Source organism: Vollenhovia emeryi, unplaced genomic scaffold (assembly GCF_000949405.1).
Source record: "Vollenhovia emeryi isolate VEMERY1.0 unplaced genomic scaffold, V.emery_V1.0 DF939129.1, whole genome shotgun sequence".
NCBI classification, from domain to species: Eukaryota; Metazoa; Arthropoda; class Insecta; order Hymenoptera; family Formicidae; genus Vollenhovia; species Vollenhovia emeryi.
Window position 1 is genome coordinate 720,766 of NW_011967237.1, and position 16,254 is coordinate 737,019.

General features: G+C 41.8%; 3 protein-coding genes across 5 annotated transcripts in view; 1 reads left to right on the top strand and 2 right to left on the bottom strand.

Annotated features, from left to right (window-relative positions):
* The window catches only part of LOC105568392 (GTP-binding protein 2), a 6,621-nt gene extending 2,226 nt beyond the window's left edge, over positions 1 to 4,395 (top strand). For both annotated transcript variants that reach the window (XM_012024033.1, XM_012024032.1), the window contains 6 exons: positions 548 to 826; positions 903 to 1,211; positions 1,360 to 1,620; positions 1,741 to 2,134; positions 2,277 to 2,562; positions 2,831 to 4,395. In XM_012024033.1, the coding sequence (XP_011879423.1) occupies positions 550 to 826; positions 903 to 1,211; positions 1,360 to 1,620; positions 1,741 to 2,134; positions 2,277 to 2,562; positions 2,831 to 3,115 (1,812 nt within the window). In that variant the 5' untranslated portion in view covers positions 548 to 549 and the 3' untranslated portion in view covers positions 3,116 to 4,395. The remainder of the gene's footprint in view (positions 1 to 547; positions 827 to 902; positions 1,212 to 1,359; positions 1,621 to 1,740; positions 2,135 to 2,276; positions 2,563 to 2,830) is intronic.
* Positions 1 to 5,164, bottom strand: part of LOC105568394 (DNA replication complex GINS protein PSF1-like) — a 17,097-nt gene extending 11,933 nt beyond the window's left edge. Inside the window, exon 1 of the mRNA XM_012024039.1 lies at positions 5,048 to 5,164. The gene's annotated coding sequence lies outside the window, so the exon portion shown is untranslated. The remainder of the gene's footprint in view (positions 1 to 5,047) is intronic.
* Positions 5,165 to 9,107: 3,943 nt separating this feature from the next.
* Positions 9,108 to 16,254, bottom strand: part of LOC105568395 — an 89,449-nt gene continuing 82,302 nt past the window's right edge. Inside the window, exons 9-11 of one of the 2 annotated variants that reach the window (XM_012024043.1) lie at positions 13,341 to 13,983; positions 12,484 to 13,009; positions 9,108 to 12,198 (exon numbers count right to left, since the gene is read on the bottom strand). In XM_012024043.1, the coding sequence (XP_011879433.1) occupies positions 11,401 to 12,198; positions 12,484 to 13,009; positions 13,341 to 13,983 (1,967 nt within the window). In that variant the 3' untranslated portion in view covers positions 9,108 to 11,400. Of the gene's footprint in view, positions 12,262 to 12,483; positions 13,010 to 13,340; positions 13,984 to 16,254 lie in introns of both variants that reach the window. The other variant, XM_012024042.1, reaches the window with a different exon arrangement.

A 16,254-nucleotide genomic window follows, 5' to 3' on the forward strand; every position in this document is an offset into this window, starting at 1 on the left:
CCGAGGTGTGGGGCGGATCTTGCTTCACGTGGAAAGTCGCAAACCCATGTGGAACAGTACAACGGTGGAAGTGCATGCTTTGTTGTACTGTTCCACATGGGTTTGCGACTTTCCACGTGAAGTAAGATCCGCCCCACACCTCGGATATAGTTTGGGTAGGGTTATATTTTAACGAGGTGGAGCCCCCCCATGGGGGGGGGGGTGGAACATACTGTCTCCAAGCATGTACACGCACCGGCATAAATGCTGTCCCTATCCTTGTGAGGTGCACGCACACAACTACAGGGACTCTAGTTGTGTGCGTGCACCTCACAAGGATAAGGACAGCATTTATGCCGGTGCGTGTACATCCCCGATTGATTATCACTGTCGGAGTCACAACAAAGGTTTTTACCAAGAAAACCGCAAGAAAATATAAAAATTCGGAAAAGGTCCTATTCTGTAGAATTACCCGTATTTTTGTTTGTTAATTTTGTTAGAATTTTTGCAGCTTGTAAAAATGATGAGTAAAAATCTATTGTTTACTATGTACGATTGACAATTGCAGATATGGAGTCGTTTCTACAACTTTTTGATCCACAAAGCGACAAGGACTTGAGGAAGAGGCAGTGGAACGACTTTGAGAATGAGGGAAACGGATTGTCGGATTGTGATACTTCTAGTGCCGATGAGGATCAAGAGGACCGACTTCCACCGGAACCAGAGCAAGGAAACATAGAGTACAAATTAAAATTGATAAACCCATCTAGTCAACGTTTCGAGCATCTCGTCACCCAGATGAAATGGAGGCTAAGAGAGGGACATGGAGAGGCGATTTATCAAATCGGTATAAATAGTTGTGACAAGTTGTAATTTTTCCTTCCTTTTGCTCGTCTCTCAATACACATTTATCGCACATGTAGGAGTGGAGGACAACGGAAGGCTGGCGGGTTTAACGAAAGAGGAAATGAAAGCGTCCCTAAAGACGTTGAAGGACATGGCTTCCAGACTGGGCGCTACTATAAGAGTATTACGCGAACGAATAGCCACGAGTTCTGCAAGTAAGACCTTGGCGTCGCAAAATAATAATAATAATAAGAAGGAGGAAAAGAAAGTCGCTGAGGTGCTGGTGAAAAAGTTGCGAAAGGATGACAGAGAGGATCAGGACAGTATCGTAGATCTGAGACTGGCGGTCACCGGTGCGCAGGATGCTGGAAAGTCGACTCTCTTAGGTGAGAGGATTAGCAGAGGATATTTAAGGTAGAGAAAATGGCACCGACAGTCTACGCTACGCTCTGCTATTCGCGATCTACCTTGTGTGAATGCATCGAGATTGTAACCGCGAACGCGAGGATTATAAGCGAAACTATGTGTGTGTAGGGGTACTGACGCAGGGTGAGTTGGACAATGGTAGAGGTAGAGCGAGGCTCAACATGTTGCGTCACCTGCACGAGATAAAGACCGGTCGTACGTCCTCGATATCGCACGAGATTATCGGATTTGATAGCGTGGGTCACGTCTTGAACTATGCCGAGATGGCGACGGCCGAGGAGATATGCGAACACGCGTCGAAAGTCGTCACATTTATCGACTTGGCTGGACACCGGAAGTACTTGAGGACGACGGTACTTGGACTGACGGGTATACTTTCAAATTTCCGATTTTAATCACAGCACTCTGTAACGAATAGTCATCTCTGGGAATTTGCATGAGGGGTTGTTAGAAAAATAATGATTTGAAAATAATTTTCTATTTTCTCAGGATATTCGCCACATCATGTGATGCTAGTGGTAGCGCCGCCCCTGAACGAAGCGTCGCAGGAACACATGGCTCTCTGTTTAGCGTTAAAACTTCCATTCTTTATTGTCGTGAACAAGATTGACTTGGGATTTTGTGATATGTCGGAGACTCTAGCGCAACTCGAGAACGCTATGATGACGCAGGGCTATTCTAAGCAACTAATACTGTTTAGCAATAATGACATACCATCGTGGGACTACACGTCCAACGTGATACCAGTATTTAGCGTCAGCTGCGTTACCGGCGAGGGTCTGGAGGAATTAACTATGTTTATCAAAAATTTGTCACCTTACGAGACGAACTCGATCGATTCGGATCCGGAATCCTGTCTATTTCAAATTGACGAAACGTTTAGGTATGTGTGATCGGTCTCTCTATTATTTTTTAATATTTCATGAATAACTGTAATTTTTATGCCTGTGGTATCTCGCAGAAAATAACCTTCGCAAACGTTTCATAAAGATGAAAAGAAGTGACTCTTCGTTTACTTTCTATAGGGTAGCAGGTTTGACACAACCAGTTCTAGGAGGATTACTTGTTAAAGGGGCGATCGCACCGGGAACTCGTTTATTAGTAGGACCCTTGCCCGACGGAGAATTTAGCCCAGTGAAAGTAGTTAGTCTACATCGTAATAAAGCCCCGTGTTGTTTAGTTAGAGCGTCACAAAGCGCCAGTCTGACTCTGGCACCACCAACGAACCGTAGCCCTCCCTTGCCACATCTTCGCCCGGGGATGGTTTTGGTCTCACTACGTGATCGACCGCACGCAACACTCTTCTTTCAGGTGTGTGTGGAGAAACTTTGATTCGTATACTGCATTATAATTCCTAATATTTCCGCTATTAATGAACGGCGATACAAATTCCTATTTTTATAAATTCAAAAATCTATTATAATATTTAAGTTTATTATAATAAACTTTTCTTGTTGATGTTTTTGGTATTCTTAAAATGCAGGTTGTGTTCAGATTTATTGTCAATTGAAATATTCAAGACGCTCGAGTTACACAGCATTTCTGCAAAAGTGTTAAAAGTTTAAATACCGTGTTTCAGGCTACTGTGCTGATAGTCTATCACGCCACCGCGATATTTCCTGGATTTCAAACGACGGTACACGTGGGTAACGTGAGGCAGACTTGCGTCATTGAGGGAATAATGGATGCGAACGACAGGGGGCTGCAGACGAACGACACCGCTTCTGTGTTATTTAGATTCGTCAGTCATCCGGAGTATCTCCACGTCGGGATGCGACTGCTGTTCAGGGAGGGACGTACTAAGGGGATTGGCAAAATCACGCAAATCTTTCCCGTGATCGGGTCGCAGAACTCGATCAAGTAAAGGAAATTATGTAGCGCGATGTAAAAATGATATCTGAGATATGTCGTTTTCATAGTATTTATGTACATGTAATTTCATGAAGAAGAAAGGAAAAAAAAATGCATAAATGTTTTATAAAAGTAGAAGTATATCGCTGACATTATTGGCAGTGTATCGATATAGTTATATTTGTTCGTTACATATCTTGCTCAAAATGATAGAAAAATAACTTTTTAGAACGATGCCCATTTTTTAACATACACGAAGTAGTAAACCTTGTGGAAGTTTATTGTCGTGTTTAGCTGATGATATTTAGCTTTATGATACGCGGCGTCTACAATGAAATCTTTAAAACGTAAAATTTAAGAAAATTACCGCAGTCGATCATTCTCACATCCGATTGTGATAGGTCACTTTCTTAAATCTTGCGTCTTAAAAATCTGATTGTAGACGCCCCATTAATTTAATTTTTTAGTTATGTAAATATACTTGTAGTGTTTCAGTTTTTTATTCTCGACATTTAGTTTAAGTAGAATTCATGTCTACAAATGTACTCTATCATTTTGAGCAATGTATTAACATGCCGCAGAGAAAGAATTTATTTCGTGTGTTTTAGTCAGAAATTCTACTAAAAGAATATGTACCCAAAAGAGGGATAAACGGTATGTTTCGATGCAGGAGCATAGTTAGTTTTTTTTTAATCCAAAAGCATATTTCCTATCATCGTTTCGTGCAATATATTTAATGTATTTCAGAAAAAAGTTACTTTTTGTGTTACGAGGGAAGTTAGAAATTGTGGATATACCCAAGACAGCACGTAATAAGCGACACGGTTTTGTACGAGGGCGTAGCTAAAATTTTTTGGCCTGAGGAAAAGTTTTATATGTACGTAAGAATGAAATTACATTCTTTTACGGCTGTATATATTTCTAAAACATCAAAATGTGTATACTGAAAGTACATATGAAAATATTGTAACGTATATTTTTTCTTAAAAGTACTAATATATGCATTGTCTTAATTATTTAATTTGTAAATAATGTAATGTATATCGTAAGATCGGGATCTGGATGGAAATTTTCATCCGATGATCTTCGAAGCGTAATCTTTTTTTTGCTACGCTGTTACTGCGCCTTTGATAAGAAATAGTATCGGGAAGAAAGACAGACACGATAATTTCGTTGATTAAAACGTCACAATTCTTTATGTACTTCATACGATTAGAGTTGCGAGTTTCAAGCTTGGTATTAAGCAGCGTTACTTAGAGAGAAATAAAGAAAAATAAAATCTGATGAAGGTAACTCCTGTGTTCTGTGTTAATTGCGATTTGAAAATTAAATCCGATTGTCGGACTACTTGAACTACGATTTCCCGGTCACTGCACAAGACGTCGATGTACGTTTTTCGGTGGCTTTTATATATCCAGTACTTCATCAATATTTCTTTATTTAATGTATTCAATATTTAGTATTTAAATAAAATATATTAATATATTTTTTATTTAAATACTGTATTAATCAAAATAATATACTTTGCTATTTTATTGGCTATGTTTATGTCTCACTGTAGTATTCATCAATCTTACAATAACGACTTTTTGCTTGCGACTTTGCTGTCTACAGAAAATACTAATATTTTTTAGACTCGCGTGATTCGCAAGATTTTCTTCAAGATTCTGTGTTGGAAAGAATTTACGCCTCAGCCGTGCGGACTACGGACCCTCTAATCACAATCGAATTCAATTATAATTAAATTCGATACTCGTCAATAAAATACCAAAAGTAATCAGAAATTCATTAAATTTCGTTTCCTTTGGAACTTGCTGACAAACTTACGACATACGATTTAATTCGCGCCTATTCATATGTAATGAATGAATTTTCTACCAAATATGAAAAGGACTCGTTCATATTGAATTTCTTGCAATCAATCTCATATGAAATGTGTACTTACGTTTCGTGGCATGGTTGACCAAATCTCGCGACACGAGTGACCAAACCCCGTGGAATGATTCACAACATTTCGTGGCACTTTGTACAACACCTCAGCATTAATTACACGCGGAAGGAAATTAAGAAAACACAAAAAATATACGATCGCACGAAGTTTGCTATTTGCACTCCGGTGTTTCTTGTAAATTTATCCGACGGTATGAATTTTACTCAACAAAAAATCGACGTATAGACGTTAAACTGTCGACGAGTAAATATTACAATTATGTAATTAAGCACTGATAAGATTAATTGATATTTAATTTTCCACCTAAACGTATCGCGATGATATTCGACTCAAAGTTCTGCATTCTGACCAGCATTTGTACGATTCCGTACCGATAAATGCTAGTTAAAGCACTCGATTCCATATTTCGTGTATTATTTCGCGCTTTCCATCTAGAAACAGCCAACAAATTATACTCGAGGCGACGAGAGATTCAATGCGACGGTACGAGACATGGCGTAAAGATATACAAGGTGAAGCAACTTGGTGGATGCGCAGTGTCAATCAGAATCGGCCCAAACTACCGAATTGACCAATCAGTAATTTGCCCCAAAAATTGGTTACATACGCAATGTTTCACCTTGTATATTCACACCGTGGTATGAGATGTGTCCGAATACGAGTACCGATTCCCTTACGAAAAAGTAACGAAATAATTACTAGAAAATTACTGTATATCAGTAATTGAACTATCAGAAATTACTGTAATTTTCTAATAATTATTTCGGTGGTTTTCCGTAAGGGTTAAAGAAGCAATTAATTATCGTCCACAATTATCGCAGCGAAGAAATGATTTCAAGTCAGCTAGCGCTTTGATTCGTGGATCTACAGATCTCATGCGTGAATCGCGCGAAATACTTGGTCTCGCCGGTTAACCGAGCGTCGATGGTAAATCGCGAGGATTCCGCGATCACGCGACAATTACCGATTACTGAACATTTGCAGAAAGCGATCGCAGTTTCTTACCGTACCTTTCGCGAACGCGTATCGAGAAAAAAAACAGTACTGCGTGACTTTGTTTCACCGGGCGCCGTAGACCGAGCGGTGGGATGAGGTAGCGCGGTAAACAACTCGGTCGCCGAGCGGCGGTTCCAAGAAATGACGTAGCGCCGTAAATACCTCGGTCGAAAACAAGTCTATTGAGCCGCATTATTCGGCGCGGATCAGTCGAGCGAGGCGGGTGTGTCTTCGCGTCGCTCCTCGTAACGCGATCGTCTCGCACGCGAGTTCTTAACATTTTATATCAATCGCATTTGAAGCCAACGGCACACGATACGATTTTTCCCCACTGGATTGCCTGCGAGAACCAATAAGGACGCAGAGTTTTACGATTGGCTCTCGTAAGTAATCCAGTAGCAATTGTCGCGGTGATTTGTCGAGACGAACGTTAATTTGGGCTGCGTTCAGAAACGTCACCCGAGCGTCTCAGCGTGTCGTTTAACAAACCCCTTAAACAAGGGGTTTGTTTTCTGTTCTTGCACTGGTGAACTAGTGCAGTAAGCTAGAATGAGAAAAAATATGCTTGTCTTACTCCAATTTATTGCACTAGTTCACTAGTGTAGGAACAGAAACGACACGCTGGGACGCTCGGGTGACGCTTTCTGAACGCAGACTTGAAGGAGAAGTCGCCCATATTTAAACGAATCGCAAACGCGCGCGGCGGTTCGTCGTGTCGCGTCGCGTTCGGGAGTGCCGTTTAATTAATCGAGCTGAAGACTTTTCAAAAGCCCACGTGAACAAGTACTCGTGAAACGTCCGTTCCTGTCGATGGCCGCACTTCGGAGATTTGTGTAATACTCGCCCGGTGAGAAATGATTCGTCGATCGACGTCGAAACGACGCCGAATCGACATCGACGCCGTCGAATTGACGTCGATCGACGGATCATTTCTCACTGGGTCGTCGACTCGAAGTGGAGGCGAACTTGACGGAACGAAGTACATGCTTTCACGCGGGCTTTGTAACCGGGAGTGTAAACTCGCGCGAACGATCTTTGTGCTTTCGCGAGTGTACCTGAGGGCAGTCCGAGTGGAGGAGGAGGCCCGGAAAAGGCATCGGGCGCCAGCGGAGCAACTTTAAGGTAAATGTTATTTCTCATTTTGTGTAATCTTTTCCCCGGTTTATTGTTGCGTCGGTTTATTGTACAACTCCATAATTTAAGATAATTTAAAATTTCACAAAAGTTCATTCTCGCGAAGGTCTTTCGCGGAAAATCTTTCGCGCAACAATCATTTAAACATCCAACCAAAAAAGTTCGATATGCGTACGAATTATATTTTGTAATGTTAAGTTTTCTTGTGTGAACAGTGCGTTAATACGAATTTTATATTTGTTACAGAACCAACGTACAAACTCCGCTGCTGCGCATCAGACCGGTGAGTTAGAGCATTTTTTATTAAGGCAACGAATCTAAATTATCTCGTAGACGATCGTAGACTGTAGTTCGTAGATCGTAGATTATATCTCTTAGATCCGTTGCCTGAAAGTGGATAGATTTACAAAATCATTTCACGTTTATTTATTTAAAAATATTGCACTGTAGAGGTTTGGGTGCCCATTGCAGCACATCGCATATTTTCACGCAAAATATGACGAATATTATGTTTTCGTCGAGCCGAGATTTCTTGTAGTCTATCCATTTTTTATTAACAAATTTATATATGAAGTAGAATAATATGTCGTGAGACTCTGATATTTTGTCGAGAACGCTGAAACTTTATACTTTCACACATTATTTAAGATTGTCGACTAACTGGAATATTCAATTGTCCGCCTATCTATCGTGCGGAAAGTTTCCTTTCTCTGGGTCTCACGTCATTTATTCTGCATGTGTATTTTACGATACATTTTCAAGATGCGTCTCGCATGAATACATGCGTAGTTAGACGCCTCTTCGTATTTTCGCGGTCGGTCTTCGCGAGTAGTTTTTAAAATAATTTTCAAGAAATTATTAATTGTTTAGCTTCATCCATATTATACATTTTAATTTATCGCGAAATGTAATTAACGTAATAATAAATACAACGCGAAGTAAATAGTTTTTTCTATATACATCTATTCTCGAATAAATAACGGAAGTAAAAGTACATTTGATTAATTTTATACAGAATTTTTTTAATTAACTTTCTTCTTTAACTTCTCGTGGTCGTGCATTTCGATACGATCGACGCTCGCATATAGTTCGAACCGTACGAAATATCTGTCGGTGCGATAATAAATCGACTATGGAAGGAGTTTTCTTCCTTTCTGATCTCTGGTCAAAATGACCAGACTGTACGGCCAGGAGCAACAAAAGGTATGTCCAATCTGGCCCAACGATAGAAGACTGGATATGACGACGTAAGTGGTCAATATTGGCCATTCTGATGGATGAAATGATTTGATTTCTTTTTATTTGTCAAAATTCGGGTGGGTTATTTTGCTTTACACATATATTCTCGCGAGACGACGCGTATACGCGCCGTCTGCGGTTTCTGTCTTACGTTGAAATCGCGAATCGATATGGTCGTGGTGGAAAGCTAAGACTCCTGCGCTTCTAATGAGATAAGATTCGCTTTTCTCGGAACATTAGTTAATGAGATATTATTGATAAATTCTGAAAATAACATTGATTTTGTCCCGAGATCGAGATTGTAAATTAGACTCTGATTAGAGGATCTCTATCCACCATGGCACAGACGCCGTGTGCGCGGTTCGGTGTGAATGAGAATACTTACACTCATTCAACAATGACGAATGTGTTAAGACGCGTAAATTTCCGCAAAGATCCCATCATCTACTTGTGAGGTGACGGTTTTATTTACCTAATTGTGAGTAATTTGACTAAATATTCGTGACGTTAAACAAACAATACAAATTTTAAAATATCCAAGCATTTAAAAAGGCAATAAGAGATATTGAAACAATATATTGCATTCATTAAGTTCAACGCCGAGATCGGTTTGGCAGTCGAGATGCGTTAAAGATGCGACAAACGTGAATTAGGGAGCACGTAGGAAAGAGGGAGACTCGTCGGCTCACGAAATATTTCTGTTTATTTCTGAGCAAAGTACAAAACACGTTTCCAGCTTAACGCCTAGCGGGTTACATGTGCAAAATTACTCCCGTCCATTGCGCGATCGCAATTAATCGGCGAATCGCGTCGCCGAAACGATCGGTTGTAATTCGAAATAATTTAATTAAGGCAACTTTGTTGTATTACGCTATACATATCATCATTTTCCTCGCGTGTATACATGTGTATACATATATATATATATATATTTGTATATTCTCTCTATTTTCATCATTCGATAATCGTATAAAATCGATCAAACGTGATTTGATTACGCACGCGATTAACGGCACTTTTCCGCCCAGAAAGATCTCCAAAACGCGACGTGTATATACGTACTAAATTCTACCCCGACTAGACTAGCAAGCGAGACTTAAAAATCGAGACTTAATGCGACTACGCCGCTCGCGCATTATGTACAACCTTCGCCGAGGCGAACCCTTAAGGGCGGGCGTCGGGCTCTGCCGTCGTCCAAGTCGACAAATAAATTAATAAACCTTAACGATTAAACTCGCGATTTGGCAAGTCGTCGGCAAACGGCCGCCCGAGTCCGCCGATTGCGCGACAACGAGCCTGGCGCGGTGAACGATAAATCGCTCTGCGAAACCAGAATCTATTCTTCAGCGAAGTTCAAAGTCTTTTGAATATAAGAGTGAATCGGAGTGTGGCTGGACCAACCTTTTACCATAGAAGATGGATTACTGACCGCAATTGTAGCCAACTCGGAAAAAATAAAAACATTTCGTTATATATGTCTCAATCATGTAATATTTAATTATATTATTTGAGATATCCATAACGAGATTTTTCAGTTTTTTTTTGGTTGGCTACAATTGTGATTGATAATCTATTTCTTATGTTGAAAGATTGGTCCAACCTCTCTGATTCATCCCGTTTATATCAAGTAACGCAAATAAAAGCGTTGTTATTTGCGTTATTCATACAAAAAGTTCACTTATTATTTAAAGTGTTTGCTCCCTAGCAACCTCGAAAATTCTTGAAGTAATAATTCCACGCTCAGCTCACAATTTCCACCGCGATGAGCGATTTATGGTTCATCGTGCTCAATTTCCATTGCGGCTCTCGGCTACCAATATGTTCCTCCCGTGAATAAATTAATATTGTATAGCCCAAGTGGTTATAAAATACTGCGTAATATTTCGATTTGAATGTAGGTAACGATAAAATTCTTACTGGAGCTACGAAAGAGCTTCGTCGCTGAGTTCTCTCGTGTCGCGGATAGACCCTTTCGCGAGCGAGAAGCCTTGTGCATTGCTGCCGCGAGGGATACAGTGCATCCGCATTTCCCGTGCTCATACACCGAGCTAGTACTCATTTTATCCCAGTTCTTGTTCGATCGTGAGCATTTTGAGATCGTGCAAAGATCAAATCGTTCGCCTCGTAAAGAAAAAAAAAAGAGGCTCGCTTAGCACAGAGAATGAGAAAATGTCGAGCACATTGTGTCAACGCGTATCGATATATTTGATATCTACGGCGTATTGCGTCTTTATTAAATTTACAGTATCATACACACGTAAAATGCTTCTTTATAAAACGATTATATCAAATAGGCACTCGATTGAGATTATTCGCGTCGAGAATATCCTATCTATTGCTTATTATTTGATTGGATTATACGAGATTTGAGTTACGTAAGGTAACGTTACGTGCCGTAAAATCAATTTTACATACGATCGTCAGAGTGTGACGTAATAATTACGACGTTTCCGCGCCGAACGTTCTCCTAGCTTATGCAAGAAGCCTCGCAATACTGGGTAATACTAATTTCCGCATTATTACCATATCACGAATTATTGTCTCTTAGCACAGATGTGAGCTGCCGTAATTAGGACGAAAAATCCGATTCAGGTGGGTCACGATTAATAAATACGTTGCGCCGGAATTCCCGAATAGATTCAGATGTCCTTGCCGTTAACTCTTCATTAATGCACTAGATATCGTCATGGAAAATAGTTGTCAGTTTACTTAAAAAAAAAAATGTATGCAAAAAATTCAGAGATGGAGCATTACTATCACAATTGCAGTAGTGCTCGGTCTATGTACATGTCGCGATGTCGTAATACACGTTCAAAAATGTTGGTTTTTAAATCAACAAGCTCTCGCATACAGTGTATAAACTTGGGTCTACTTCAGCTCGTTAGGTAGAGCAAATACACATGTTATGCGCAATAATGAAGAGCTAGTCTTGCGCAAGGCGTTTGTCATCATTGTCGATATTCGCACGTGTTCGCGGATCACAGAGCGGTTTCGAGCGTAGGAGCACTCGGGCTGCGCGGTGCGACGTTTTGCGTCACCGCGTGCCGCGGGGATTCCGATCGCGCTCGGAATCTCTTGCTGAAGTAGAGGCTCTGCGACGGATTTGTGTTCGGGGGTGTGCTGGCCAGGAACTGGGCTCTCGCCAGTTGGTTGCTGATTCTCCTCGACTCGAGAGCGCTCACGGGGTCATGACTCTTAGACTGGAGCATGTCCTTCGAACATCGTATCGCCGTGCCGGCGATATCGTTTCGAGGCAACAGGGACGAGGTATCCTGGCCGGTGTTGGCGATTTTCGCGGGGGGTGCGGCTCGCATCACAGGATCATCGAATGTGCTCGTGATTGATTCTCGGATATGGTTATTTTGATTGAACGATTTGATCGCGGTATCGAGATTAAGCTCGTTCATAGCCGTCTTGTTCGCTGTTAGTCTATCGAGACTCGTGACTTTGTCCTTGTAATCGGTGACGCGCAGGTGACTCGGTAGGTCGATACAAAGATCCAGCTGCCGCCTAGAATTCAGTCTTGAAATCGGAGACGTGTTTTCCGGCGAGGGCTTCATCGCCTTCTCCTCCGCCGCGGTGTCCTCGATTATGGTGGACGAAAGGACGTCGGTCCTGGGGGTCTGAAACCTCCAGACCGAGCGTGGACTCAAGACTTTGGCCAATGGACTCTGGTGAGCGTTCGGAGACGATTGCTGTTGCTGTTGCTGGCACTGCTGGCGCGACAGTTTCAGCTGTTCCGCCGCCGACAGCCGCATGGGATTGGCCTTCACACTCTGTTGAAGGAGCAAACGTTTGAAATCCATTCGTGACGTAGGCGATTGCACCGTAGTCGGTATCTGGAATGGATCGGGCGAATTAACGGGAGAAATAAACGGTGGTGTACATAAATCAAATTGCGGGATGTTGGAAAAATTAGAGACCTCAGTTTGCGTTGAAATAAACATGTGCCTGGTCTTCGATATTAAAGAAATTGGTGACTGACGAGAAAACAATTTCTCCGATGGAAATTGAGGATACGAATTGTCTTCAAATTGACGATTTTCGATAGCGGCAATTACCTCCGAAGGAGCTTTCTGAGACTCCGGGCTCCAGCTGTGCCTGGTGCCGGCCGGCGTTTTCACCAAGGAGTTCATTGATCCGTACGGCGATAAGTTCTCGCCGTCGGTCTCGTTGAGCTTGATATTGAGCTTCTTCTTGGATTTGTGAATCGCGGCGAATAGCTCTTCATTGGACATGGTGCTCTTGGTGGGCGACAGGACGAGGTTGGTCGGTGTCGTCCTACCGGAAGAAGTCTGGACGGGAGTGCTCCTACCCGAGGAACTGCTCGTTGGTATCGGCGACGAGCAATTATTACCGGCGGCCGTGGTCAGGGCTAGACGTTCCGCCACGGTTGGCACCGATCGTCCGTGGTGGCTGGTAGGAGTGGACGATTTGAAGCCGTTACCGTAGCCACCGTGGCCGATCGGCGAAATTGGATTATTCCTTAGAACATCCGCGTTAGGAGACTTCGTAAGAGGGTCATGGGCGGGTGAAGATGCGAAGAATCGATAGCCGAGTGCAGCTTGGTTTAGAGGCGTTGCGAATCTGTGCATAAGACAATGAAAGTGAGATGTATGCAGCAATTAGCATCAGTTGATACAATAGACTTGATGGTTAATGATTTGTACTATTTTCTAATCGATCTTTCACGTGAGAAAGACAAAAATCTAGATAATTATAATAACTGACGCGCTCTACATAGTTGGCTCGACGAAGTTTCTATTTTTGTGTTATTATGATTATTTTTATCAATATCACTTTTTTAAATCTCTAATCAAAATAGGTTTGCTGAAAACCTTGCGATTGATTTAAAAGTAACGAAATGATAGAAAGAATCCTTTCGTCTCTCTTCCGACACGTTTCTTCCAATCCTCACCTATTTCTAACATCCACGACGGGCTGAGGTTGACTCTGCACAAATCTACCTGCCATCTCCCCTTGTTCCAAACTTCTTCTCCCCGCGTCCACGTAGGAAATGTGTCGTGTCGGCTCGTTCTCCACGACCCTCTGCTGACCCTGTTTCGCCAGCATGTGCATACTGCTAAGAGAACCGCGTCCCAGACCCCTGGTGATGTCCGGCGTGACACTGCGAGGTGGTTCGATCTCCCGTTGAGGCCTCCTTGTCGGCAGGGTATAGAATTGCTGTTGATTGATATCTCTGGCCGGTGAACAAAGTTGTTGATTCCTCGCGTTGTGCGCGTGCACCGTTTGGTAGTTGCAAACTCGCTGCTGATACTCATAGTTCGACATCCTCTGCTGTTCGAGGACGTTCTTGCGATTGTCATATTGCTGAATGTTTCGGCGAGGATCGTAGATGTCCTGTTTGCGATCCTGCACGATCGATTGCTTCTCATTGTCGGGATAGGCTCGTACATTCGGTGGCTGCGTGTCCTTTAGGATATCTTGATACTTATGCGACTTTTGTCGATCCTCAGGTTTCGGCGGGGCGATGTAGGGCGGCGGTTGAACGATCGCCTGCGGCGGTATGGATTCCGCAGGTATGGTCAGTAAACTATTGTCTGTAACAGTTAAGAGAATGTCTTTACGTTTCTCGCAAATGGCAGGTGAGGATATAAGTATTTGTCTTATGATCATCTTCCTTTTAACTTGACAAAGTACAGTATAAGAATTATTATCTCCTAAAAGTCTTTAAATAGATTAATCTTTTCTCAAAGATCACAAAATGATCTTCTTGAAGATTTGTTAGATTGAAATCATGCCTATATGTTATCATTGCGATATATTTTGTCATATAATTATTTCTTACAATTATAATTGTTTCGTTTGAGATTTAAATTACATATTAAAAGTATTTACGTGACGATTATTGTTAAAACTGAGCGATTAATTCAAGCAAAGCGATCATATTGCAAAAGCATCACAAACACAAGCATGCGATAAACAAAACGTGAGAAAATCACAATATAGCGCACGAGTCTGATGCTAATTGTCATATTTAGCTACTTAAGTCGTTAAATTAGATTTTAATTACAATTAAACTAAGTATTCAACGAAATGAAATCAAATCGGTTAATAACATTAAGTAGCACGTGTTAATGTACATAATATCTGATATTAAATAATAGCCATGCGAATACAACTTAATATATTTTACTAAAGAATCGTTATACTGTTATACGTGAAAAATTCACGTCTCTACATCAAACTTACGCGCGATACCTAGGAAGTTAAAAAAACGTACTCACCAGGTACATGGAGCATGGAACTATGATATGTGGGTTACTAGTGCGGGGTGCCACACGCGCGTGAGGTGCATTTTTTTTCTAAAACTATACAGTAGGCACATATATGGAGACACATAAAACGGAAAATAATAAAAAAAAGAACAAAAAAAAACCAGGCGGGAACTCAGGATGGTGCAAAATATTTACAATCTCAGAGGTGCATGTGATGTGTGTACATGGATGAGATGAGACCGCAGACAGAAAAGAGAGAGAGAGAGAGAAAGAGAAAAAGAGAGAAAAAAAATGACAAAATGCAGGTACTTTCCAAAAAGGATGACGTCTATTACATACATTCCTCATTAAAGTGACATCGTTTTGTGGGAGATAGCGATATCTTGTATGTACAGGGCCGGGATGCGCCGCGAAGGCGCATCGCGTGGGTTACAAGAGAGACAAATGTACATATATACGTGTCTATAATAACGTTGCTTACGGCGGGTATAGGTTTCTTAACGCTCTACACATATACACATATACAGTACACGCTGATAGCGCATGCTCCCCTGCCCAGGTTGTAAGTACGTCCTTCGCGATATTAGTTGCAAGCTGATTAATCAACACTGCTGTGTCAGGGTAACACCGTGAGGAAAGTGCAAAGTGCGACTCGAATCCCCATCCCCCCCCCGCGATTTCAATTAGCGGCTCGTTTTATAACCGGTGCGCTATTATCCCGCGTTATCCCGTGAGCGGCGAAGTCGCGTACGCGTACGATGTTATCGCGCCGACTTGAACGCCTGCGAAGTCGACGTGATAACTATCGTGTAGATTACAGGCGCGGTATATACCCATTACAAGAGCAACATTATATCATCAGCGAAGGGAGGGTGGATCGTTTCAGACACGTTAATCCTCCGTGAAATTTGCTTCGTTTTCTCCGGTATGCAATTCTTTGCATTGTATGTCGGTGAACGATGAACATTTCTCACCGTGGATCAGACTGAAGCCAGCGGCACGCGGTACTACATTTCTCACTGGATTGCGCTTGCCAGAGCCAATCGGGATTGTAGCCTTGAGTCAACTGATCTAAAACTCTGCATCCTTATTGTCTCTTGCTAGAAATCCAGTGGGGGAAAAATAGCATCGTGCGCCGTTGACTTGGGTTTTCACCTTGGTTCGGTACGTTGAATGTCGCGACAAAAAATGATATTTAACTACGAAATTTTTACAAGAAGAAATACATGTGCATTTTTAAGATATTTTACGATCGCAAAAAAACATAACGCAAACACGGTGTCACCCTGCTCGAAACCCATGATTGCAGCTAAGGGTTTCTGTGCACCCACAGTTAGTCCTTGTTAGTCAGTGATAGACGCTACTTACAACGAGAGGCGAGCACGCATCTCGAGCAAACATGCGACACGGCAAGTTAAGGCACATTTACGAGGGTTTCACAAGCATGCCGGAATATATACGAACTGCCGTTATCTCGATTATGGGAGATGACAGCTGTTTACTTGTAAAATATTTAACAACGATCAGTCAATGAAAGATCGGACGCGAAGAATACTCTTCCGACCGAAGGACGGTTAATTGTGTGTCATTAAA